At 42.8% G+C, this 25,242-nt stretch overlaps 1 protein-coding gene and 1 long non-coding RNA gene across 31 annotated transcripts in view; one reads left to right on the top strand and one right to left on the bottom strand.

Annotated features, from left to right (window-relative positions):
- Window positions 1-1,256: 1,256 nt before the first annotated feature.
- Window positions 1,257-5,933, bottom strand: 4831440E17Rik (RIKEN cDNA 4831440E17 gene). The gene has a single exon (NR_030700.1). It is a non-coding gene; the product is annotated as an RIKEN cDNA 4831440E17 gene (long non-coding RNA).
- Window positions 5,934-6,874: 941 nt separating this feature from the next.
- Kmt2c (lysine (K)-specific methyltransferase 2C) overlaps window positions 6,875-25,242 on the top strand; it is a 227,061-nt gene continuing 208,693 nt past the window's right edge. For 29 of the 30 annotated variants that reach the window (XR_003955625.1, XR_001784670.2, XM_011249766.3 and 26 more), the window contains exon 1: window positions 6,875-7,340. Coding sequence is in view for 28 of the 30 variants with exons in the window: in XM_011249766.3 (XP_011248068.1) it covers window positions 7,180-7,340 (161 nt within the window). In the remaining 2 variants the exon portion in view is untranslated. The remainder of the gene's footprint in view (window positions 7,341-25,242) is intronic. The other variant, NM_001081383.2, reaches the window with a different exon arrangement.

Genomic DNA, 25,242 nt, shown 5'->3' with positions numbered 1-25,242 from the left:
TGATACCTGGGTTTTAGGAAAGCTAGGACATGTAATATCCTATCTCAAAAAAACAAAAAACAAAAGCAAAAAAACAAGGCACCCCTGAAGCCTGTGCATTGATAGTCTGCTAGGCACATTCTCTAACTATATATAGTGTATGCAAAGATAGGTAAGCGGTCAGTGCAGCCTCTGGACTTCGATACCCTTATCCCGCTTGACAGTATGTATTTTGATCTGGTAAGAAGGATGTTGCTTGGTGGTTATACTGGTGTGGTTCCAAAAGTTATGACCTAGCTAGGCAGTGGTGGCGCACGCCTTTAATCCCAGCACTTAGGGGGCAGAGGCAGGTGGATTTCTGAATTCGAGGCCAGCCTGGTCTACAGAGTGAGTTCCAGGGCAGCCAGGGCTATACAGAGAAACCCTGTCTCAAAAAACCAAAAGTCATGTCCTGTGGATGTGACCTTTTATTTTTTTGGAAATAACATGCTTTGCAGACTCTATTAAGTATGTCATAATGGATCATTGAGGGTCTTTAGTCCAACAAGCCTGGTTTCCTACGAGAAAAGAAGACAAAGATACAGCAAGAGGAGAAGATGAAGATTCAGCAGTCTCTGGAGTTTGTAAAGATAAACCTAGAAAAGTATGTGGGAGAGGGAGAGGAGAGAACGAGACCGCGTCCTGTCTTAGTCATCCGTTGTTGTTTTACTGTAGGGCGCTTGCTGGCAGTGTTTCCAGGTTACCTTTCTGTTAGAGCTGTCTGCTGGGATGTCTTCGACCCTTCTATCAAATCTTACATTAAAACTATGTTTTTATATATAATAGATGTAAATATTTCATCTACTTGTATGCTTTTCTATGTTTATTTTTTAATTGCCTACTGCTCTTTTCATATTTGTCTTGGTAGGAAAAATGGTTTTGTACACAGGATTAAACAATATTAATTCAAAACTTTTTAAAAATAATTTTAATTTATTTTTATTTTATGTGCATTGGTGTTTTGTCTGTGTGAGGTTGTCAGATTCTGGAGTTACAGATGGTTGTGAGCTGTCATGTGGGTGCTGGGAATTAAACCTGGGTTCTCTGGAAGAGGAGTCCTCTTACCCGCTTAGCCATCTCTCCAGTACCCTAAATTCAAAATTTATAGATAAGGGTTAACTCTATTACTCATCTCTTTAAAGGTTTATATGAAACTGGGTATGTGTTAATCCTAAAGAATAGAGGAGAAAGACCAGCCATTCAAATAATCATGACCAAATTAATTAAAACAAGCAATTAATTAAATCAAGCCTTTTTATTTGTGTACATGGGCTGCCTCCCTGTAAGACAGGGTTCACGATGTCAGCACTGGATGTGAGGAAGACGAAGTCTTTACTTTGTAGACCAGGCTGGCCTGGAACTCAGAAATCCGCCTGCCTCTGCCTCTGGAGTGCTGCAATTAAAGGCATGCGCCACCACGCCTGGCGGAAGACAAAGTCTTATAGTCCATGGGTAGGGGGTTTCAAATGTGGGATTTGGAGGGCAAAATAGATGAGGTTATAGGAACAGAACACAAGCATAACAGGTTAGCCGGAATGACTTCCTGAAACAGAAACATGATTGCAAAGTGGGCATAACAACAGGTAGGCATACAACCTTTTGAAACAAAGTGAGTGTTACAAGATGGTCGTTAACAACTTTTTGAACAAAGACATGGTTGTCATTTCCTGGAACAGGCACTACAGAACCTTTTGGAGCTAAGGTTACAGGTGGGACATAGCCCAATCCTTGAGAAGCAAAGATTTAATCATAAACAGAAATGAATCTAGTTTGTCTTTACTATAAAATGGCTTTTAAGCCAAAGATGGAGGCAGGGTATTTTACCATGTGGTTGTGCTTGTCTTAAATCCCAGCTCTGGGAGGTAAAAGCAGGCAGATCTCTGAATTTTAGGCCAATCTGGTCTACATAGCAAGTTCTAGGACAAAAAAAAAAGAGCTACACGATGAGACCCTGTCTCTCTCTTATGAACAAAAAAGATTATGAATTTTAAAATTTTGTGTGTCTAAGTGTTTGACTACTTGTATGTCTGTGCACCAAAGGTATGCTTAGTGCCCTCAGAGGCCAAAAGAGGGCATTGAACCCCATAGATCTAGAGTTAAAAGATAGTTGCAAGCTGCCATGGGGGTGATGGATCACACACTATTTCTCTGCACGAACAGCCAGTGCTCTTAACCACTGAGCAATGTCTCCAATCCATTCCCTTTTGAAGATGCTCTATTTTCTTCTGCTTCTTCCTTAAAATGTACATACATAGGCATATGTGTATACCCTACTGACATATCTTATGCAAAGTAATACACATAACGTATCTTTTCTCCAGTGATGGGAATGAATTTATGTCCTTGGCTTATGTAAGGGTTCTACCACTGAACTACATCCCTAGCAAAGTGCAACTTTAACAGTAAACATATCAATACAAAAAGATATGAGCTCAGCAGTAGACAGTTGCCCAACATGCACAGAGCCCTTGGTCTGGTCCTCAGCACTGACTGCAAAGCAAACAAACCCAGGATAAACAAGGAATGTAACGAGTTCTTCAAGGAACTTTAGACTCAGCTTTCAAGGAAAAACAGGACAGCAGTCATGGTGGACCTGTAGAGAGCCGTATGGATGCTTTCATATTCACTAAAAGCAAAACAAATTGCACTTTACCAAAGACACTCAGTGGCATCTATCAATCATCAGTTGGGAAGATGGGATCTGGATTATGAATTTGAATGGAGTCCCTGCGCTGTGAGACTCTTGGAGAATCACTCCTGCTTATTGTTTCCTGAGATTTTTTTTTTCTGTGTTGCCAGTAATGTTTTTTCCTCATCCTCCAGCACATAAAAAATATATGTATATATTTATTTATGTATGATTAAGAGAGTACTAGCTGTGCCATGAAAGAGTGCAATATTTTAGAAAAATGTGGTATGAAAATGAAAAGACCTTTGCACAGCAGTTCTTTAGAGGTGGCTGCTATAGTTATTTTATATCTGTTACATTTTAAAAATAGTACATATATTATAATGCGTTGTTAGGACAGGCATGATGGTACATAAAGGTCATGTTTGAGTTCTGTGAGTTTGAGATCAATCTCAAAAAGAGAAATGGGAAAAAGAAAAAGATGAAAATATATTTATTAGAATGGAGACTTTTTTTTTTTTTTTTTTTTTTTTGGACAGGGTTTCACTATATAACCCTGAATGGCCTCAAATTCACAGAGCTCTGACTGCCTCTGCCCTGGGATTAGAGGCATGCATTATTATACCTGGCTTGGTTGTTCAGAAAGATTGTATGGGTACCACCACATCGAGCTTCCCTCTAGTCTTTCTGGTGCTTCACTTTGAGGCCTCAGACTTAGAGATCTGTCTGCCTCTGCCTCCTAAGTACTCGGATTAAGGGTATGTATGCCACTGCCTGGCTCAATCTTGTGTTTTTAAACTCATTTAATAAAAATTTTCCTTTTCCCCTAAAATGTTTATATTTAATACAACACATGCAAAAATAGAAATGACATACCAAAAACAATGTAGAATATTTCATGTTTTCAAAAATACGAACTAAGTTCAATTGTGCAAAGCATCCATATTTTGGTGGTTTATGCTTTTTCTTTTTCTTTTGTTTGTAATCTTGGCTGTCCAGAAACTTGCTTTGCCAACCGGGCTGACCTCAAACTCACAGAGGTCCACCTGCCTCAGTGTCCCAAGTGCTGGGATTAAAGGTATGTGCACCACTGCCCGGCTGAATCTTGTATTTTTAAATCTCTTTAATAAACAATGTATATTTATGGTATGTTTGTCTGTGCACCATGTGCATGTCTGCTGTCCACGGAGGTGAGAAGATGGTGTCATATCCCGTGGAACTGAAGTTACAGAGTAGTGAGCCTCCATGGGCAAGACTGAACCTGGGTCTTCTGGAAGAGCAGCCAATGCTCTTAGCCACTGAGCTTACTAGCCACCCACCCCTACCTCTTACCTTTCTAGGATTTGTTTGTATGTGTATGTGTCTGTCTATGCACATGAATACAGGTGCAACAGCAGCAGAAAGATTCCTTCAGAACTGGTGTCATAGGTAACTGTGAACTGCCTTATCTGGATTCTAGGAATGGAACCCAGGTCCTCTGCACCAGCAGTACAGGATCTTAAGGGCTGAGCCATCTCTTCAGTCTTTGTATTATTATTTTTGAGATAGGGTGCTATGCATTTCCTAGGCTGGCTTCCATTCCACTACAGAGTGAGAAATGTCTTTGAACTACTACTCATCCTCCTGCTTCCTCCTCCCAAGTACTGGGTTATAGGGTTGTATCATCAAGCCCATTTGATTTTGAGCTATATTTTACAATTTTTTATTAAGTTCTATCATCTCTTAATTTATGAATTACATGAATAACTACACACCTGAAGCCAAGTATCATAAGTTTCATTATGTATAGCCCTAATTTTTTTTTTTTTTGAAAGACAGGGTCTCACTATGTAGTCTTGGTTGGGTTGTCTTATGCAGACCATGCTGTCCCCAAACTCATAGAGATCCATCTGCCTGTCTTTCTAGTCCTGGTATTAAAGGTATGGGCCACTATACCTGGTTCCATGCCCATTCCTCTATTTTAACCATAGCAACAATAATATAACGTTTAATTTTTTTAGATGAATACTTTTCTTATTCTAGTATCAAAAGAAAAAGGCTTTATTTTAAAAGTTTATATTTAAAAGCCAGGTCCAGGGGCTGGAGAGCTGGCTTAGCGATTCAGAGCACTGTTCTTGCAGGAAACTGGAGTTGATTTCCAGTGCCCACATGGCAGCTCACAATTGCCTGTAACCTCAATCTAGGGGACTGAACACCTTCTGGCCTTCTCAGGTATCTCCACGTACATGGTGTACATAAACTCATGCGGACACGAATACAAACAAAAAACATTTCTTAAAAAAAATCTTTAAAAACGATTCCGTCTAGGGATAAAACTCAGTGGTGGAGTGTTAGCTTAGCTGTGTGTGCAGTTCTGGGTTCAATATACCACAACGACAAGTAATTTAATTTGTCTAGAAACCCCAATTTCCTCTCTCCTTTTAATTTGTAGCTTACCTTTCATATGGCAGCTTTCTTCCCTGCTCCAAGCTTCCTTTGACTGTACATATAATAAAGCTGAAAAGGCCTGCAAGGGATTAAACTTGCAATCAATTCAAATGATTCAACGATTCAACTTTAGCCACTGCAAATAAACAAACAAACAAATGATTACAGCTATAATATGCACTAGACGATCAAAGTTTGATCCAGATGCGAAGCCCAGTTCAATGTTAATAGCCTGGCTATTGGGTGGCAGGAAGGTGAACAGGACCTCTAGAAACAAGTGTATTCTTTTTGCCCAGCATTGAAACTGTTGAGAATGGAAAGAACTGATCGCAAAGTGCGCTCGGATTCCAGGCTCCGAGCAGCTCAGCGCCTGACAGGCTACTCTAAGCCTTCCACGCCGCTCCACAGATCCGTTTTCCCATCTCTACTATTTCTCACTCCTACAAGGCAATCCATAGTGCAAACGAAACGCGGCGTCCTGGGCAATTCTGGCCCCATTTTTAACGAATCGTTTTTTTTTTTTTAATGGGAAACAGCTTAGCAGTATTTCCATTTTTAAATCTTGAGCACACACAACGTTCACGCTGATGCATTTCTCTCGGTGTAGAGACATTTTTTTCCCACTCAACCTGTCCGCTTGGTTTTTTGTACGGCAGCCTCCGGTCTCACGGTGTTTAAAACATGACGTCGGACGGAGAAACTACAGCTGGAGTTAGGATCTAACGTTGTCCTGCCACGGTTGCGCCGCACTAGGGAAGCCTACGTGGGACTCCGCCAGGCCTGGAGCGGCCCACGCCCGCAGGGGGTCGCGGACGCACGTGCGCGCACCGCACGCGGGTGCACGCTCCGGAGTGTTTACATCGATCCCTCCCCCCTCCTCCGGCCGGGCTGGACCCTGATCCCGGATGCCCGGTCCGCAGCTTAGCGCCCGCCAGAGCCCGAGTTGCAGCCACCGCCGCGTCAGAGCGGGCGGGGGAGGGGCGGTGAGGTCAGCGGCGGCGGCCGGGTAGCGCGGGGCGCATGCGCGGACTCAGCCCCGTGAGTGGCAGCAGCGCGCTGGGGGCGGGGGCGGGAGGCGCCTGTGTGTGGGCGAGCCGGCGGCGAGTTTGAGAGGTCTGTGGTGCGGGTCGCCCCGGGGGACCCGGGTGCAGGCCTCGCGCGACGGCCACTGCCGTGTGCGTGTGTTGTTTGTGTGGTGAACGCACAGCCGCAAAACTTCCTCCTTTGCTGCCCCCAGAGAGAGAGCGGGCGTGGGGGAGCGTTCGCGAGCGAGCGAGAGGGATCCCAGCGTGAGGGAGCCAAGCTTGATGGGGCCGAAAGCTAGCGTGAGGGAGCGATCCTGAGCGTGAGGCAGCAAAGCGCCGGCCGGAGAGCGGGCAAACGATAGGGAAGAGCGAGAGCTAGCCGTGCGTTGAACCGAGCGTGAGGGAGCTAGCCACAGGGAACGCCGTGAGCGAGCAGTGTGTGAGGGAGCGATCGCCAGCGCGCGACCGAGGGGCCGGCGCTCGCACCACCCCGGAACCCACCACAACAACTGGAGCAGCTGTCAAAACTTCGCCGCGGCGTGGGCCTGACGGGCTGACGGCGCGGGGGAGGGGTGGCTGGCCCCGCCCCGGCCCGGCCCGGCCCGCCGCCCCCCTCCGCGGCCCTTTCTCCTCCCGCCGCGGGCGGCCTGGGGGAGGGGCCGGGCGGAGACCCCTGCGGCCGCCCCCGGCCCGCGCCCCTCGCGTCGCGCCCCGCCCCGCCCCGCTCGGCGCCGCCCTCCGGCCCGGCCCCGCCGGCCCCAGCCTTGGCCGCGGCGCCCCGCCCCGCGCGGCCGGCCCCGCCCGCCCCGCCCGCTTGCCCGCCGCCCCCCGCCGGCCCCTGCGCGCCGAGTGCGCGCGCCCGCGCCGATGTGTGTGAGTGCGTGTCCTGCTAGCTCCATGTTGCCGCCTCTCCCGGTACCTGCTGCTGCTGCTGCTGCTCCCGGGGCTGCGGGAAATGCGAGAGGCTGAGCCGGGGAGGAGCAACTCGAGCAGCAGCAGCGGCGGCGGCTGCGGCCGCTGCGGCGGGAGGAGCCCCCCAGGAGGAGGACGGGGATCCATGTGTCTTTCCTGGTGACTAGGATGTCGTCGGAGGAGGACCGGAGCGCGGAGCAGCAGCAGCCGCCGCCAGCACCCCCCGAGGAGCCCGGAGCCCCGGCCCCGAGCCCCGCAGCCGCAGACAAAAGACCTCGGGGCCGGCCTCGCAAAGATGGCGCTTCCCCTTTCCAGAGAGCCAGAAAGAAGTAAGTTGAGCGCGAGGGAGCCAGGCGGGCGGCCAGCGGCGGCGCGGCCCGGAGCTGTCAGGCCCCCGGCCCGGTGGGGGCGGGGCGGCCCAGGCGCGGCCCGGTTCGGCGGCGCCCGCGCAGGTCCCGCCGGCCGCGCCGCGCACTTTACTTTGGAGTTCGGCCTCGCTTCTGGGAGAACCGCCCGGCGGCTTCCCCAGGGCCTAGCCCGGCGTCCGCACACGCCCCGCCGAGCACGCCCAGCTTGCTGCCGGCCCGGCCTCTCGGAGCCACAAAGCTGTGGGCGCCAGGGACGGAGCTGTCAAACGCCGCGGCCGGGTGGTCCGGGTGCGGCGGCCGGCGCTCTTTGTCAGCTCGCGGCTCCTTTAACTTTTCTTGCTCCCAGACCGGTGCTTTTGCTTCTTAATGATACATTAGGAAGCCATTCGAGCCTGTCCTCCCCATCCCCCACCGCCCCGAACCGCACCGCCCGGCTCCGCAGCCGGCGCTCGGGATCGCACGGGCCCAGGTGTAAGCGGGCGAGTCGGAGTTTCGGGAACGCGGCCGGGTTCCGCGGCGCTGACGGCCCAGAGCACTTTGTTTAGGGGAGACAGCTTTAAACGTCGCTGGACGAGTAACTTCAACTCCAGCTGGGCAGGCAATGGCTTTCGATTGTTTTTGAGCGTCCGTGAGGACTGTGCCGGGTGGATGAACTGGGCAAGAAGTGTTGTCTTAAAAAGTGGTTATTCGGCAACTTGGCTTGAAAATTAAGGAAACCGTTTTAGTGCCAATGAGTTAGTTGATCAGCAATAGTGGCTCTTCGGGGTGCTGCGGAAGATTGGTGACCGTCTTTCAAAGTTGCAGAATGGCGTGTGTTGCTTACTCATTTCATTGTATGATATTCTCATTGAACTGTTGGCGGTGGAAGGGTGCGCTGGGACTTGCAGGAAGAAGTCAGCACATTTATGGATAGGCTGTTTGTTTGGTTTACGTGCATTCATTTGTTGTGTCTGGTGGTTGCAGCAAAAATAGTGTTAACTGAGCCATAGCAAGCAAGCACCCTGGCCTCTCGGAACCCACTAAGCTCTTGACACAGTGTATTTGGGGTGGGTGGTGGAGAGGGTTTGCTATCTTTTTACTACTAAATGTTCCAGGGCCTTTAGTCGCCTGTATATTTTATCACCTGCCAGCTCTTACCTAGCTGTGAAAAATCTTGAGAGAAACACTTTATAGAGGATGTATACATTATTACATTAGCTTCTTTGTGATACAAAGTTGCGAGTTTATTTTGTCTGTTACTTTGTAAGGTGATGGTCTGCATAAGATAACATTATGCCTGCCTTGACTGGAATTTGGAGACGTTTTGTGGAGTTTTGAGTAACTTTGGACTTGGTCAGTTTGACATAAATACTGTTTTAAAAAGCAACATGGGATTAAGCCATATTAGAAGTTTACTTCGATTCATTCCCATTTCACTGTTTGAAAAACATCTGCATCTCATAAGAGGGTTCATGATGGCACAGGCCTGTAAGATCTTTTTAAGCCTAGCACTCAGGAGGCAGAGGCAGGTGGAGTTCAAGGCCAATTGGTCTACAGAGGGAGTTCCAGGACAGACAAGGCAACACAGACAAGGCAACACAGACAATTCCCTGTCTTGAAAAAACAAAACACATTAAAAAATCTTACTATACTTTAATTTGAGGTAAGTAAATGTTTTATATTTGCATTTAATTCTTCTTTTTTGAGAGAGTAGACATACAAGCGCTCATTTTTGCATTGTTAGGGTCACGCACTTGCAAATGCTTGAGCACACACCGTGTGCTTCCCATTGAGATGAGTTAAGGTGTATTAGTGCAACTCCTTTGAACCGGGAGGAAGGTTCACTTAAGTTATTGCCACTTAATTATTTTAATTCTTAGCACTATTAATGAAGAAAAAATGGCCTTTTGAGAAGTTAAACATTTTCCTAAAGAATGACAGTGTAGTCTTAAGAACACTCTGGCCAATTCTGTTTTAGATTTTTTTTTTTTTTTTTTTTAGATTTGAAAAGCAACACAGAATTCTTTACAAGGAAGTAAAATGTAGTGGTAATTAGCTTCTAACTTTTAAATTCTTTAAAATTAGAAAACGTTTGAAGGGAGTGGAATCTCTAATTGTATTGGAAACATGTAAGTGGAAACTAATGTGTGAAATGGAAAGCAAAGAGGTTTTTGATTGTGTATCTCTACACCATATTAGTATCCATGAGGAAAAGAGCCTGTAGTTAGTGAGGACCCAGAAGGTGAAACTGATGTGTAACAAATGTGATTTAGGTTTGTAGTAAATGAATAGTGTAGAATTGCAAAGAGTGCACTGAAGAAACAAAAGCTAATATCGTTTGTTTGTTTGTTTGTTTGAGACAGGCTCTCTTTATGTAGCTCTGGCTAGCCAGGTACTTGTAGACCAGGTTGGCTTTGAAATCAAAGAACTCATGGAGATCTGCCTGCCTCTGCTTCCCGAGTGCTGGAATTAAAGGTGCATATGCTTCCATGCCCGATTGTTATGTTTGAATTTTTATTAAGTAAACAAATCAAGTCTTTATAGTTTATTTTATTTTATTTTTTGGTTTTTCGAGACAGGGTTTTTCCTTATAGCCCTGGCTGTCCTGGAACTCACTCTGTAGACCAGGCTGGCCTTGAACTCAGAAATCCGCCTGCCTCTGCCTCCGCCTCCCAAGTGCTGGGATTAAAGGAGTGCGCCACAATCACCCGGCTAAGTCTTTATAGTTTTGGCTAGCTGAATTTTTGTTGTTGTTGTTATTGTTTATCACATTTAAAAGGCATAGGGTATGTAGTTAATGGGTTTTACATTAAATCTAATTATATTAAAATTATTAACTATCGAAAAGCAAATATTTTGAACAAAAGATACTACTTTTTTGAGGCAGGATTTAAAAAGCATATATATATTCATATATATACACATACACACACACACACACACACACACACACACACACACACAGGAATTTCCTGTTGTACAAATGTCAAATGTAACTCACAGTGAAATTTACATTTGTTTGAAATTTCTTCTTAACTGCAAAGACTCAAACTATTTAGTTATTTTGAGTGTTCATAATCCTTACTTGAGGCACTGTTTTTGCCCCATGGTAAAACAGTATAGGGTGCAGGTCTAATTCTGTTAACGTTAAAAGAAATTTTTCCTGAAGAGAGAGAGAGAGAGAGAGAAAGTGTGTGTGTGTGTGTGTGTGTGTGTTAGTTTTGCTTTTAAAAAACAAAAAACATAAACATAAACAAAAACATAAACAAAAAGGAAAACGAGGGTTTGTCTGTGGTCCTGAACCCACTCTGTAGAGCAGGCCGGCTTTGGATGTTACAGACTTGACAGACTTCGTACTGGGATTAAGAAGGTGTTAACTACCACACCTGACTTCTGTATGAAGCCCAGGAAGTGTTCTGCCATATTTTTTGTCATCAGAATTGATGTCAGGGTGAACAAAAATGTTGGAGCAGCAGGTGGCAGAGACAGGATTTCTGAGATACTGTCTTCAACCCTTATTGAGTCAAATTTGTGCCCTGAATCACTTTTCAGAGGGCAATTACTGTTATTGGAGAGACAGCTGAGTGTCACTGTTACAGAAAAATAGGAACATGGATGGTGTCTTGCAAGGGTGTCTTGCAGTGCAGCTGTTAACTGTTGTTACTTTGTATTTGCAGGACTCTTTCTCTAACATTTCTCATACCTGCCAATTTGAAATAAGTGATAGACAATTGATCTTCACTACTGAATAAAACGTCCCCCAGATCACTTTCATACCTTTTGAGATTATGCAAGTATGTAATGTATATGATAGCGATTTGTAGTCTTTCCTTTCCTATCTTGACCTACCCTATCCTACTCTTTACTTTCCAGCCAACCCTCCCTTTCTCCCTCATTTTTTTTTTTTTTTGAGATAAAGCCTATTATATATCCTAGGCTGACCTTGAACTCAATATGTAGCTTGAGCTGGCCTAGCATTTGAATATTCTTTCCTCAGCCTCCCAGAGCACGCATTGTAGGCCTGCACAGCCATGCTAAGCAAACAATAATTCTTAATTTTTAATACTTTTAAGCTAGCAGGTAAGTGGGGTTTGTATATAATATATACTATATATCCTATCATATCCATCCATCCATCCATCCATCCATTCCACCTATCTATCTTTGGTTCATAGGATGCTCTTAAGTGTTTTAATTTAATTGAAAACTGGATCTAAGATTATCAGCCTCCCTTTCCTGTTGGGGAGATTGTTCTCTAACTTGGCCAACTGTAACTGTAACAGTAACTGTAGTTTACTGTTGACTTATTCCTAGGAATATGTAATATTTAAGAATATGATGTTTTTAGTCATAATTTCATATTGCTTGTTAATATATTAGGTTAACAGACAGATGTCCATGCAAATCTAAAAGTGTCTATATAGTTTAATTTCTCATTTTTAAATGACTTATTACAATTTCCACTTATTCACTTAATTCTGTGATGCAATGTGTAGTCAACTTGCAGAGTTACAAATTGATTACAAGACTATATATAAGATGCATTACCTGCTTTCTGTTTTGTAAAATTATAGGTTATTCTCTGGGCTACAGGTTTCTTTGATTAGATGGTGGCTGTCCAGCCTTTATATCCTTTAAGTCGATGAAAGCTTATAACTAAGGAGCTTTCTTGGAACTTCATTGACCTTCCAAAATAAATACGGTCAGTCTTTCGGCATGAAGAACACTAGATTGCACTGGAGATATGGCTCTGTGGTTAAGAGTACTTACTGCTCTTCCAGATACAGGAATTTGGTTCCCACATCCATGTTGGGCAGTTTGTAAGGCGAACATACATATATTTAGCCAAATACTCATACATATAATATCTTTAATTTATTGTGGTGGTACACACCTTTGATCCTAGCACTTGGGAGACAGAGGCAGATGGAACAGTTCTGGGTTCTAGATAGGCATGGTCTACATAACAAAGTTCCGGGCCAACCAGTTACACAGTGAAACCTTGTCTTAAAACAAAGCAAGCAAGCAAGCAAGCAAGCAAGCAAGCAAGCAAGCAAGCGGCATCCTTTAAAAACCCACAGAGCACTAGAAGCTCTCTCTGTATGCTTTCCTGGTGGAGGGGGTGGGTGTAGTGCACTGGAGAGGGTGTCATGTTTTGGCTTTTCATCTGTGACTCTCTTAGGCAACAAGTTGATGCCACAGAATAAACTTTCTAATGGATGTGGTTTTTTTTTTTTACATTTGCATTTATTTATATGTGTGTGCACAGATGTGTATAGATGTGGACTTATGCATTCCTTGGTTTATTTGTGAAGGTGAAAGGACAAGCTTGGGAGTAGGCTCACCTACCAAGTAGGTTCCAGTGAGATGAAAAGTGCCTTTAGCCAATATTTCTTTGTGTTGTTTTTAGTGAACTAATTAATCCCTTCCTTCTCTTATAATATGTTCTTTATCATGTTTATACCCAGTAACTAGTTTTAGAATTTCTTGGTAAGATAAGTTTTAAAAAGTTATCAAGTAAAATAAGCATGATTTTTTTTTGAACAGTGGGCTCATATATCAATGTGTGCTGGTAGTGGGTATGAAATATTTAGCAGGAAAACCAATCATGAATTTGGAATCTGAAGTGTGTGTGTGTGTGTGTGTGTGTGTGTGTGTATGTGTGTATGTATGTATGTGTGTGTGTGTTTTCCTGAGACAGAATTTCTCTGTGTAGCACTGGCTGTCCTGAAACCTTGTTCTGTAGACCAGGCTGCCCTTGAATTTTCAAGAGATTTGCCTGCCTCTGCCTTCCAAGTTCTGGGATCAAAGGTGTGTGCCATAGCTTCCTGAAGAATCTGAAGTGTTTTTTTTTTTTTTTTTAAGATTTATTTAATTTTACTTTAAATTAATTAATCTCTTGAGGCAGGGTTTTGCTATTTATCTGTGGTTGGCCTGAAACTCATTGTGTAGACCAGTCTGGGCTCAAACTACTGAGATCTGTCTGCCTCTGCCTTCTGCAAGAGAAGCAGGTTCTCTCAGTATGAGCTATCTCTACATCCTGAAATTGGACTTCTAAATCTCTTGCAGAATGAGAAAGACTTAAGAGCACAGGTTAGAGAAGCAGGCATGACGCAGCTCTTCTGTATTAATATGTTAGGAAAGGCTTTATGTAAAGGATGTTTCACTGCTTCTGCTATTGCTGCTATGGGCAGAAGGAGCTGTATAAAACACAGTTTGAGATGACATAGGCTTTCTGTTTACTTTTAAATTAAAAACACCTTTTTAGATTTGTGTGCATGTTTACACCACATGCATGCCTGCCTGAGCCTGAGGAGGTCAGAAGAAGGCATCAGCTCCCTTGTTAATAGATTGTTGTGAGTCACCATGTGAGTGCTGGCAACCAAACTCTGGTCCTTTGCAGAACAAGTGTTCTTAGCTGCTGAGCCAACACACACACACACACACACACACACACACACACACACACACACAGAGTTCTCAGCACAACTAGGAGGAATCGGTTCTCGGTTCTCTCCTTCTACCATGTGGGATTTGGGATCAAATCAAAATCAGATGGCCAACCTTTACTGGTTGAGCCATCTTGCAGACCCTTGCTCACTTTTTTTTTTTTTAAAGACTATCATTTTATCAGTAATTGGAATTTGACCTGTATACCAGGCTGGCCTTCAAGTTGTCATGTGCCTCTGCCTCCCAACTTCTAGAATTACAGGCATGTTCAACACATCTGACTCTGTTGACATTTTAGCTTTTTTTAGGGGGACACATATCACTCACTTACAGAACATGCTAAAATATCATGAACAGTTAACTCTGTAAGAGAAAAGTCACCAGCTACATGGAGTCCTAGAAGGGTTACAAGAAGTAGTATTTGCATTAAAGCCTGAAGGGTTGGTGAGGTTTAGCCAAGTAGAGTGATGAGAAAGTGAGACTGTGTTTGGGAGAGCAAGGGAATGAATATATTTATTTCAGAGGAAAGTTAAGAGTTTTTCTGGAGAATGGAGGCAGAGGCTTAATAATAGGGAGTGAGATAAAGTTGTAGTATAGTTAGGGTTATCAAGGCATTTCAGATGTGCTACAGAGTCATAGTTAGATCCTGAATGATGGTTGCCTTGGAAAAAAAAAATGGTGAGTAAAAACGTTTGGTTGTTCTTGTTTTAGTCATATTGTTTTGAGATGATGATCTAGAGTCCAGGCCTGTTCCCAAACTCCTGGTCCTCTCCTGCATCCTTAGTGTTGTTTTACAGCTTTGGCTGGTCTGGAACTCAGGGAGATCCACCTGTAATTTAATAAGGGCTATTTTAGAAAAACCACTAAGATAAAAAGTATGAAGAGATATGCTACCTGCAGGCAGTAATATATGTGCTGCTGTTACAATGTCACAGCAAAGGCAAAGGGCAGCTTACTGGAGATGTGGCAGAGAAGGAAGAAGTCCTCACCACTACCGAGGAGTGTAAAAGTTTCTGGCATAGATGGATAGCTAGGGGATAGAAGAAATGCTCAACACGTATCTGGGGATGTAGGAATGGTATTCAGGGATAGCTCAGCGTACGTAACTAAGGATGTGATGATGTACCCGAACCTACTTACAAGCAGTGGTCTGCGTTGCAGTTTCCCCTCTCCTGATGGGAATGCACCCAAGGCCTCATATTTTAGAAAGTTCCACTTGAACTATACCTCTGACCCCTACTGTACAGTTTTTAATCAAGACAAAGAGAAAAATCTGTGTGAACCAGTGTGGGAGGCTGCCTGTTGGTATGTTGGCCTTTTTAGGAGCTGTGAAGTTATAAGTTTAATGCTGACTTTATCCTATAAAAAGTACACAAGCTCAAACTTGTGTTGATTTTGTGTATAGAAAAATGTTTGGAAGGGTTTATACACTTTGTAATATACTTCCTGAATTAAAAAAAGTTAGTAATTTGTTTTGTTTTGCTTTTGAGACAGAGTCTCACTATATAGCCCTGGATGGCCTTGAATTTATTGCCTTTGTTTCTCCAGTGCTGGAATTAAAGTTATCAGCCACCATGCCTGGCAAAGGTTAATACTTTAAAAATTTTTGAGGAAAAACCAGTAATTAATATTTTTTAAATTAGTTTATTTTTCGTGTGACTTTGTGTGATGTGTTTATATAGAGAGTGTTGAGGCAGGGTTTCACCACCCTTCAGGGACTTACTGTCGCTGGCTGACTTAGAAACTTGCTACATAGACAGGATAACCTATAACTCATACAAGTCCATCCACCTGCTTCTGCCTTCCAAGTGCTGGCATTAAAGCCATGTGCCATCAGGTTAGGATCAACGCAGGGTTTTTACTGAATGTTTTTCATTATAAAGAACAGTAGTAACTCCCAAGGAAAGCTCTGTATTTAGTAATGTTATCACAAAAAATGATTTTATTTTATCATTTATTTATTTATTTATAAATAAACATTATAATATTTTATTATTTATTTATTTATATATAAATATTTCAGTCTGAGCTATAGCTGAAGATGTGGAATAAGTTCAAGGCTAGCCTGAGCTATAAGAGGCCCTGCTCTTGTTTAAACAACAGTGGAATTGGGAATTCAAACTCCCCTCCCCCCCCTTGGTTCTTTGGTTTTTCAAGACAGGGTTTCTCCTTATAGACCTGGCTGTCCTGGAACTCACTCTGTAGACCAGGCTGGCCTTGAATTCAGAAATCTGCCTGCCTCTGCCTCCCGAGTGCTGGGATTAAAGGCATGTGCCACTACGCCTGGTTCATACTGAGCCATCTTGCTGGCTTCATTTCTTATATATTTTGTAGTTGGCAATGTTTGCTTCCTAAGTTTAACTGTAACCTATTACATTAGAAGCAAAGTAGTCTGACTGTCGTTGTAGTCCATATGTTTTTGTTCTTAATCCTATCTTTTAGTGGAGCCTAGTAAAAATAGGACAAAACAAAAAATGTCTTTCTCTTTTCTCTCTCTCTCTCTCTCTCTCTTTTGAGACAGGGTTTAAAAATCCTGTGTAACTCTCTACCTTTCCTAGAACTCAATCTGTAGACCAGCATGGCCTCCAACTCCTGCCTCTGCCTTCTGAGTGCTGGGATTAAAGACCTTTATTTCTTGTTACTTGGATTTTTTTTTCCCAATGCCAGAGTATTATTGCATGGAAGACAAGCATTGTGGCATTGAGCTACATCTCAACATAGCTTTGAAACTGTAATGCATTTCATCTTTGATATAACCATCAAATTATGTTTAAAAGTGACCACATGAAATCTTAAATCTTTCATAATTAGTGCTACTAAAGTTGAAGTATTTGGTTATGGTATCAGTGTTTTTCTCCAATTAGACTTATATCAGATGATATACCTATTATTGCATATTGAAATTGACACCATCATCACCACCACCACCACCTATATAGCCCTGGCTGCCCTGAAACTCAATATATAGACTAGGCTAGCCTCAAATTTGCCTGCTTCTTCCTTAGTGCTGATATTAAAACTTTGTAACACCAGCACTCTAGGCTAGGTGTGACTTGCAAGAATATTTAATCTGAGCTGGAATGTGTTGGCATATGCCTTTAACCCCAGTACTCTGGAGGCAGAGGTGGACAGATCCTTCTTAAAAAGCCTCCTTGGCTATCTTGCTGTTTTTGAGGGAACTGAGACTGGGGATGTCCTACATAGCACCAAAAACAAAAACAGAAGTAACCTGCTAGAGGTATCACCATGCCCAAACTCAAATTGTACTATAGAACTATAGTACTAAAAATGCCATGGTAGCTGGGTGCTGGTAGCACTTGCCTTTAATCCCAGGGCTAGGGAAGCAGAGGCAGGCAGATTTCTGTGAGTTTGAGGCCAGCTTAAAGTATGTGGGGGTTATATACACACCAAGATGGTATCTGTATAGTACTAAAGGGAGAGATGGTCTCTGCTGTTCTTAGTAACCCCATTGGGCCATGTAGTCAATTTGTTTGTTGTACCCTATGGTTGTGTCTTGTCTAGTCCTGTTTGGCAGTAGTAATGACACTTGATTAGGTTTGGGTTCAGCTTTTTCTTTTTCACTTTGGGAGTCCTAAGTAATTGCAGTTCTAGGAGTTGGGTTAGACTTTGCTGGAGATCTGTGGAGAGTGAGAGGTTGCCAGACTGACTATTCCAGAGGCTCAGCAGGGTTCAAGTCCTAGTTGACTTTCTGGTCTAATATAGTACAAAAGCAATCACTAATAAGAGTAGAGACACCACCTAGCTGAACCCAACCAAAATTGTGAAATTATGAATAAATATGGTTTGTTAGCAGCAACAGGTAATAGTAATAATGGTACACTAGGCTGGTAAGATGACTTAGTGGGTAAAAAAGTGCTTACTACCAAGTCTGATTCAGGGGATCCGCATGGTAGAGGGAGAAAAAGAGAAAAAGAACTCTACACATGTACTTTGGCGCGCGCACGCGCGCGCGCACGCACACACACACACACACACACACACACACAAGTATATAAGCAGATACAAGCAGATGTAATAAAAATAATGAAAGGAGATGGTTTTATGGATTAAGGGACTAAAATATGTCTGATACAAATGATAATGACCTCTGTTTTTAAAAGGTCTTTCCCTGAGATAGTTAAATGAGGCTTCTTGCTACTTTGACCCTTACTTCTAAGGTATTTTGATGTAGAGATGGATTATTACTGAGGAGTTTAGTATTTAAAAAATGCTGTTATCAGGACTGTGATTTTAGGTTGGTTAATAGAGTGCTTGCCTAAGATGCATGAAGCCCCGTGTTGTGCAGTGACTGTAATCTCAACTGGGGAGGTGGAGGCAAGAGAATCAGAAGTTCAAGGTCATTCTGTACTACAGCTCCAATATGAGGAAGGCCAGCCTTAAATACATGAGAGTCTGTCTCAAGCCCTTCCCTTCCTTCCCTTCAAATAGTTACACACACAACTATAGACTGGTCTGTAATTAGATAGTTCCTAATAGCTAAAAGAATTTTGAATACCCAAAAAAAGTTAGGGTTTTACATTTTTGACTTGTGCACCTGTGATAGAGTGAACCATTTGTACTTTGTTGGGAGGTCTAGGTTCTATTCTGGTTCTGTTGCCACCTACAGGGTGTGTGAATAAGGGCTAGTCAGTCCTTCACCCTCTAATACCTGCCTTTGTTTTAACTGGGCATTATGTAGATAAGCATGGCCTTGATCTCACAGAGACCCACCTGTCCCTGCCACCTTAGTACTGGGTTTAGAGATGTATGCCATCGCTTGCGTCTGTCTCTCTAGTCCACCCTCCCCCCATTTAAAATAGAAACTTTAGAACATGAGAGTCTTGAACTAGTATGTATTTCTTTTTCACATCAAATTTTGCAGGATAGGAGCTAAGTTTGTGAATAGTAAGTACCTTTTCACTGCAGTCACTCTACTGGAGACCCTCTTCCTTTGTGTTTCTAGGGTATGGCACTTTAAGATTCCATGATGCCCACTAGAGCATCATGAAGAAGAGTAGAGGAGAGTACAGACCATTAACCCTTTAAAATGCCATTTAAAACAGAACTGTTTGTGTGGATAACTTAGCACTCAGGAGACAGTGGCAGGAGGATCTCCTGTTCTTAAAGGCCAAGCCTGGTCTACAGTGAAAAACTGTTTCAAAAAGCGAGAGTGAGAGAGCGTGTGCATGTGTGTGTGTGTGTGTGTCTCAGTTAAGAGCACTAATTATTGCAGAGGATCCAAATTAGATTTCTGCCCATTACAAGGTGACTTATAACCACCATAACTCCAGCTGCATAGCGTCTGATGCCCTCGTCTGACCTTTAGGAGTACTAGGCATGCATGTAGTATACATACACACATGCAGGTAAAATACTGACACATAATAAATTAGAAAAAATATTTTAAAGGCACCCTATGTTTAAGCTTGAACCTGTAAGTGGAATATAGTCATAGTGGTCATATGGCCAATGTGGCTGTAAGGGAAGCTAGGACTATAATAAAAAAAATTATTTTATATATGTGTTGCCCTGGCTGGCCTGGAACTCACTCTGTAGACCATGCTGGCCTTGAATTCAGAGATCCTTCTTGCCTCTGCCTCCCAAGTGCAGGATTAAAGGTGTGCACCACCACTGCCCAGCAATTTTATTTATTGTGCATGTGTTTGGATATACATGTGATACAGCATGTGTGTGGTATGACAGAGAGGACAACTTGTGGGCATTGGTTCATTCCCTACCATGTGGGTCCCAGGTATCAGACTCAGGTCAGACACTTGGTAGCAAGTGCCTTTACCTACTGAGACATCTTGTAAACCTGGGTTTTGACTATTACAGAGGTTTTATTGTTGAGATTCAGCCCCCCCCCCCTTTCCCCACCATGTGGAAGGAAAGAGTTAAATATTATAATTGCTGTGTATTATAGTGAAATTATAGGTGACTTATTTTTTTTCCTAGTTAGGTGCCACTGGTCTGTAATGCCAGCACCTGGAGGCAAAGGTGGGAGGAGGATTGCTGTGAGATTGAGGACATCCTGTCTACATGACCCCAAGCCAGGCAGGGAATCATAGCGAGACCCTGCCTAGAATAAATAAAGTAAATCTGGTTTTTTTTCCCCCTAAGTATGTTCCTGAAGAAATATGTTACTATTAGCCAAGTTTACTTTTTTTTTTTTTTTTTTTTTTTTTTTTTTGTCAATCACCCTGGGAAGATATTGGGAAAAGTCAACTAAGGAGCACTGTATCAGAGAGGTCAGCATAAGACAAAATACCTGTCCTTCCTCACACTGTGGAAATTCGTTGTCTGCTAATACAAAATGACTCGAAGTAGCAGACAGCACAAAGAACTGAGGACTCTTGGAGAAAGCAGCCATTGCTCTTAACTGCTGAGCCCATCATGATTCTAGCCCTGTTAATGATTTTTTTGTTTTGTTTTATTTTTTTATTTTTATTTTTTGAGAGAGGGTTTCTCCGTGTAGCCCTGGCTGTCCTGGAACTCAACGTTGTAGACCAGGCTGACCTTGATACAGAGCTCCACCTGCCTCTGCTTTCCAAATACTTATTTCTGGAAGTTCTCCTATCCCCTTTCCTATTTTTTTTAAGAAAAGGTCTCATGCCTGTGGAGCTGGCCCTGGTGGCATTGGCACGGGAGAGTTGTCTTGTCCCTTGCCAGCTGCAGGTAAGGAAGCAGGCCCTGCCCATCCTCTCCTGAGCAAAGTGGGAGAGTTGGCCTAGTGGGCTATCAGCTCAGCTACCACCCACCCCAGCATCTACTCCATGAACTGCGGAGGTGTGCGCCACCACGCCCGGCCTAAGATTTTCATTTTTTATCTTTTTGTTCTATGTTGTTGCGAGGAGGTTACAAGGGTGGAGGTCAGATTTGGAGGAATGGGGAGATGAATGAGATTTCGGTACATGATGTGAAATTCACAAGAATCAATAAAAAGGTAAAAAAAAAAAAAGGCAAGGTTTCTCACTGTAGTCCAGCCAGCCTTGAATGTGATCGTGATGAAATTCTCCTGCCTCAGTCTCAAGTATGCTGGTATGACCCACCATACCTGGCTCTCTGAAATCTTAAATGACAACATATTGCTGAAGAGAACTAACCGGGTGATGGGTCTGTGGGGGAATGAGAAGCTGGTATGTGGCTGGTGTTTGATAGGTACTTGTAGTGTTTTCTGGAAGTCACATCTTTCCACACTTAGTCACTATGGCAGAATTGTCAGACCTAGTTTTACAAGTAAAGGAGCTGCTTTAGGACAGTCATAGTTGCAAAGACATATCTAGCCATGGCCCCGGGTTTTAAATAAACACAGTCCTTATATTGGAAGGAGAAGGAAGGGATCAAATTGGGGCTTTACTTTTTTTTTTTTTTTTAAACTATGGACAATAGAGAGTCATTGAGGATATTAAACTGCAGAAACATATCTGTTAGAAAAATCATCTTGGTGGGGCAGTAAAACCATAACTAGTGATTCTGCTGCTTGATTATTAATACTAAGTGATGGATCTTTGCTTAGCACGTATGAGGGGCTTAGTTTGATTTTAGCACAGGAAAAAAAAGCCTATTGAAGTAACTTCTGTTTTTGCTTCCTTTCCTTTCCTTTCCTTTCCTTTCCTTTCCTTTCCTTTCCTTTCCTTTCCTTTCCTTTCCTTTCCTTTCCTTTCCTTTCCTTTAGCAGTGTCCTAAGTAAACTCTATTTTCATCTCATTCCCCGTTCATGCTCCCTTCTTTTTTTAAAGGTTTATTTATTATTATATATAAGTACATTGTAGCTGTCTTCAGACACACCAGAAAAGGGCGTCAGATCTCATTACAGATGGTTGTGAGCCACCATGTGGTTGCTGTTATTTGAACTCAGGACCTTTGGAAGAGCACTCAGTGCTCTTAACCGCTGAGCCATCTTTCCAGCCCCGCTCACCTTCTTCTTAACAAATACTCTTCCTACTTTCATATCTTGTGGTCACAAAATGTAGTCACTTGCTTGCACAGGTGTGGGTGAGATGTCTATTTTTGAGTATGGGCAATTTATCAGCTACTATACTATTAGGAGAAATGATGCCCCTTCTCCTGGATCTCTGAGTTTGAGGCCAGCCTACTCAGGTTTACGGTGAGAGTTCCAGGGCAGCCAGAACTACAGGAAAACCCTCTGTTGAAAAGCAAAAAGCAAAAAGATAGTTTTCATTTGATTTTGTTGTTTTGGGTCACGGTGTAACCCTGGCTGGCCTTGAAGGCATTGGGTTCTGCCTACCTGTCTACCCGGGATTAAAGAGGTACACTACTGGATTGGTCCTCATTGTGTGTGATTTTTCTTTTTTTCTTTTCTCTTTTTCCCTTTTCCTTTTCCCCTTCTTACTCTTCTCTGTCCTCTTCTTCTCATTCTCCTTCTTCCTCTTCTTGCTCCTCTTCCTTCTTATACTATTTTTAAAAATGATTTTTTTTTCATATGTATGAGTATTTTACCTGCCTGTATGTCTGTGTACCAGGTACCTGCTTGTTACTTGTGGAGGCCAGAACTTTCTTTCTTTCTTTCTTTCTTTCTTTTTTTTTTTTTTTTTTTGGTTTTTCAAGACAGGGTTTCTCTGTGTAGCCCTGGCTGTCCTGGAAATCACTTTGTAGACCAGGCTGGCCTCAAACTCAGAAATCCGCCTGCCTCTGCCTCCCAAGTGCTGGGATTAAAGGCGTGCGCCACCACCGCCTGGCCCTTATTATTTTCTTGAGACAAGGTCTCTTTACATAGCTCTGGCTGTCTTGGAGTTTACTGTGGTATTGACTAACCTGGTCTCAGGCTGGCCTCCAAATCACAGAGATCCACCTGCCTCTACTTCTGGAACACTGGGGTTAAAAGTGTGTGCCACTACACCCAGCTTCTTAATTCTTCTTAAAATGTGTCTTTATAAACTATTGTGAGTATATAGAAAGTGCAGTTGTTTGTTTATGGATCTTGTTTCTTTTATTTTATTAAAACCCACTTAATGCTGTTAGTTTTGTAGATTTGCCAGGATTTTTGTAGCACAGGATCGTGCCATCAGCATACTTATTTGATATTTAATTTTAAAAGCCCCAAGCCAATCTAGGAGTTTTTTATTTATTTTATTCTATTTATTTATTTAGAGACAGGGTTTCTCTGTATAGCCATGGCTGTCCTGAAACCTCTGGTTGGCTTCAAACTCAAACCTGCCTTTGTTTAACAGCCCCCCCCCCCCCCCCATTAAAGGCATGTGCCACCACCATCTGGTTCACAAGTTCAAAACTAGCCTGTACTGCACAACTTAGTGAGATCTTACCTCAAAATAGGGAAGTTTTTGTCTTTGTTTTTGTTTCAAGGGGCTGAGCAGATAGGTCAGTGATTTGACAAGATGGTGAATTTAGTATGAGGCAGGGCCGGGGCAGGAGAAATTCCAAGCTGAATTCATGTTTTTTTGTTTGTTTGTTTTTTGTTTTTAATGGCTTGGGCTCAGTGGTAGAATGTTTGCCAAGCATTGCAAGGCCCCATGTTTAATCCGTATCACTTAAAAAAAAAAAGGCAGCTTCAGCAACAAAATTATTCTAGTTTTGTGTATTAATAGTTGTCAGACTAGAAAGATGAACTTTAAAAAAAAAGTAATTTAAGTTGGGTGGTAGTGGCTCATGCCTTTAATCCTAGCATTCAGGAGGCAGAGGCAGGAGGATCCCTTTAAGTTTGAGGCCAGTCTGTTCTACAGAGCTGGTTCCAGGACAGCCAGGACTACACAGAAGAATCCTGTTTTGTAATCACCCCCACCCCATTCCCCCAGAGAGAGGTGGGGGGGGAGGAAGGGAGGGAGAGAGAGACAGATCACCAAATGAATTAAAAACCTAGGTTTTACTAGGATCTTATACTCAGATTGGTATGGAATTTAGTGTGTGCTTGTATTACAAGTTTTAGCCACTGAGCCTGTGAAGATGGATCCTTGGCTATAAAATCACTTGATTTTCCTTTTTCTGATTCAGGTGAGCATTAAGTAGAAAGACACATAGTTAATAGAAGTAGGAAGTGTATATACAAGCAGATGGCCATATTTCAATTTGAGAAGTTTTACATTTTTCAGACAGACCTTCTGTGTTGGTCTTGGCCAAATGACTTCTTTGCTGTGGTTGTTTCATCTGCTAAGTAGAATGTTAGTAGCACCTGTCATAGGTTGGAATTGTAAGTACTTAGGATAGTGTCTGATATATAGTAAGCAATTCATCTGTTTATTAGATACGCCAGAGTAGAATAGCAGGTAGAGAAGAAAATTACTTGATTTGAATTTTATCACCATAGTTTGTGTCAGTTAAATGTGGCTCCAAATGTTTTTGGGGGTTAGAGGTTTCTCTATTTATACTTCTCTTTCCAAGGAAGAATGTGTAAATAAATCTAGATGTATGAGTTTTCTACAGTTTGAGAGAGGTCAGTGACTTCTACTCCAAGCATATCCAAAACTTTGAAGGGCTCCATACATTGCCCATTAGATAAGTAAATTTACTCTAAAATCAAAGTGTTCTGAATGAGGTCCATCTTGGATGTACAGGTGATGTGCGTTGTTTTTCCTCAAAGCTGAGTTCTAGACATTTTAGGAAATAAGAACAGCATTATTACTTTTTTCCCTAGGAAAGCACTCAACAGATGATCAAAGGACACTGTTTGTTTGTATATTTGTATGTCTTGGTTTTTTTGAGACAGGGTTTCTCTGTATAGCTCTGCCTGGCCTTGAACTCAGAGATCTTCCTGTCTCTACCTCCCAAGTGTAGGGACTAATGACATGTGCCACCACTGCCCAGCTAAAATTTTATTTATGTATTTGAGTGCCCTGTCTGCATGCACACCTGGATGCCAGAAGCGGTCCCATTATTGTTGGGAATTGAACTCAGGACTTCAGGAAGAGCAGCCAGTATTCTTAACTGCTGAGGCATCTGTCCAGCCTGGAGTGCATGTTTTTTTCTTCTTTTAATGGGTATTGTCCTATTTCAAAAGATTGTGGGTATCCCAGCACTCGGGAGGCAGAGGCAGGTGGATCTCTGAGTTCCAGGACAGCCAGGGCTATACAGAGTAACCCTGTCTCAAAAAAACAAAAAAAAAAACCCCAAAAAACAAAAAAACAAAAAAAAGATTGTGGCTAATAGATTTACACGAGTGCGTTTTTACTGTTTTACCCAGGAAAGTATATTGAAAGTGAATAGAGATAAGGTGATAAGTGTCCTAAAATTTCACAAACACCAGTTCCTTAAATATTGATGAATATATTTAGCAAGGCATAGTGGCACATGCCTTTAATCCCAGTCCTTGGGAGTCAGAGGCAGGTGGATCTCTGTGAGTTTGAGGTCAGCCTGGTCTAGTTGAGTTCCAGGACAGCCAGGACTACACAGAGAAACCCTGTCTTGACCCTCCTCGCCCCAACAAAAATAAAATCAACCCCCTACACATGATTTATTTAGG

The sequence above is a fragment of the Mus musculus genome, chromosome 5 (assembly GCF_000001635.26).
Source record: "Mus musculus strain C57BL/6J chromosome 5, GRCm38.p6 C57BL/6J".
NCBI classification, from domain to species: domain Eukaryota; kingdom Metazoa; phylum Chordata; class Mammalia; order Rodentia; family Muridae; genus Mus; species Mus musculus.
The sequence above is the reverse complement of the archived record's forward strand: the minus strand, read 5'-3'. Positions and strand labels throughout refer to the sequence as shown.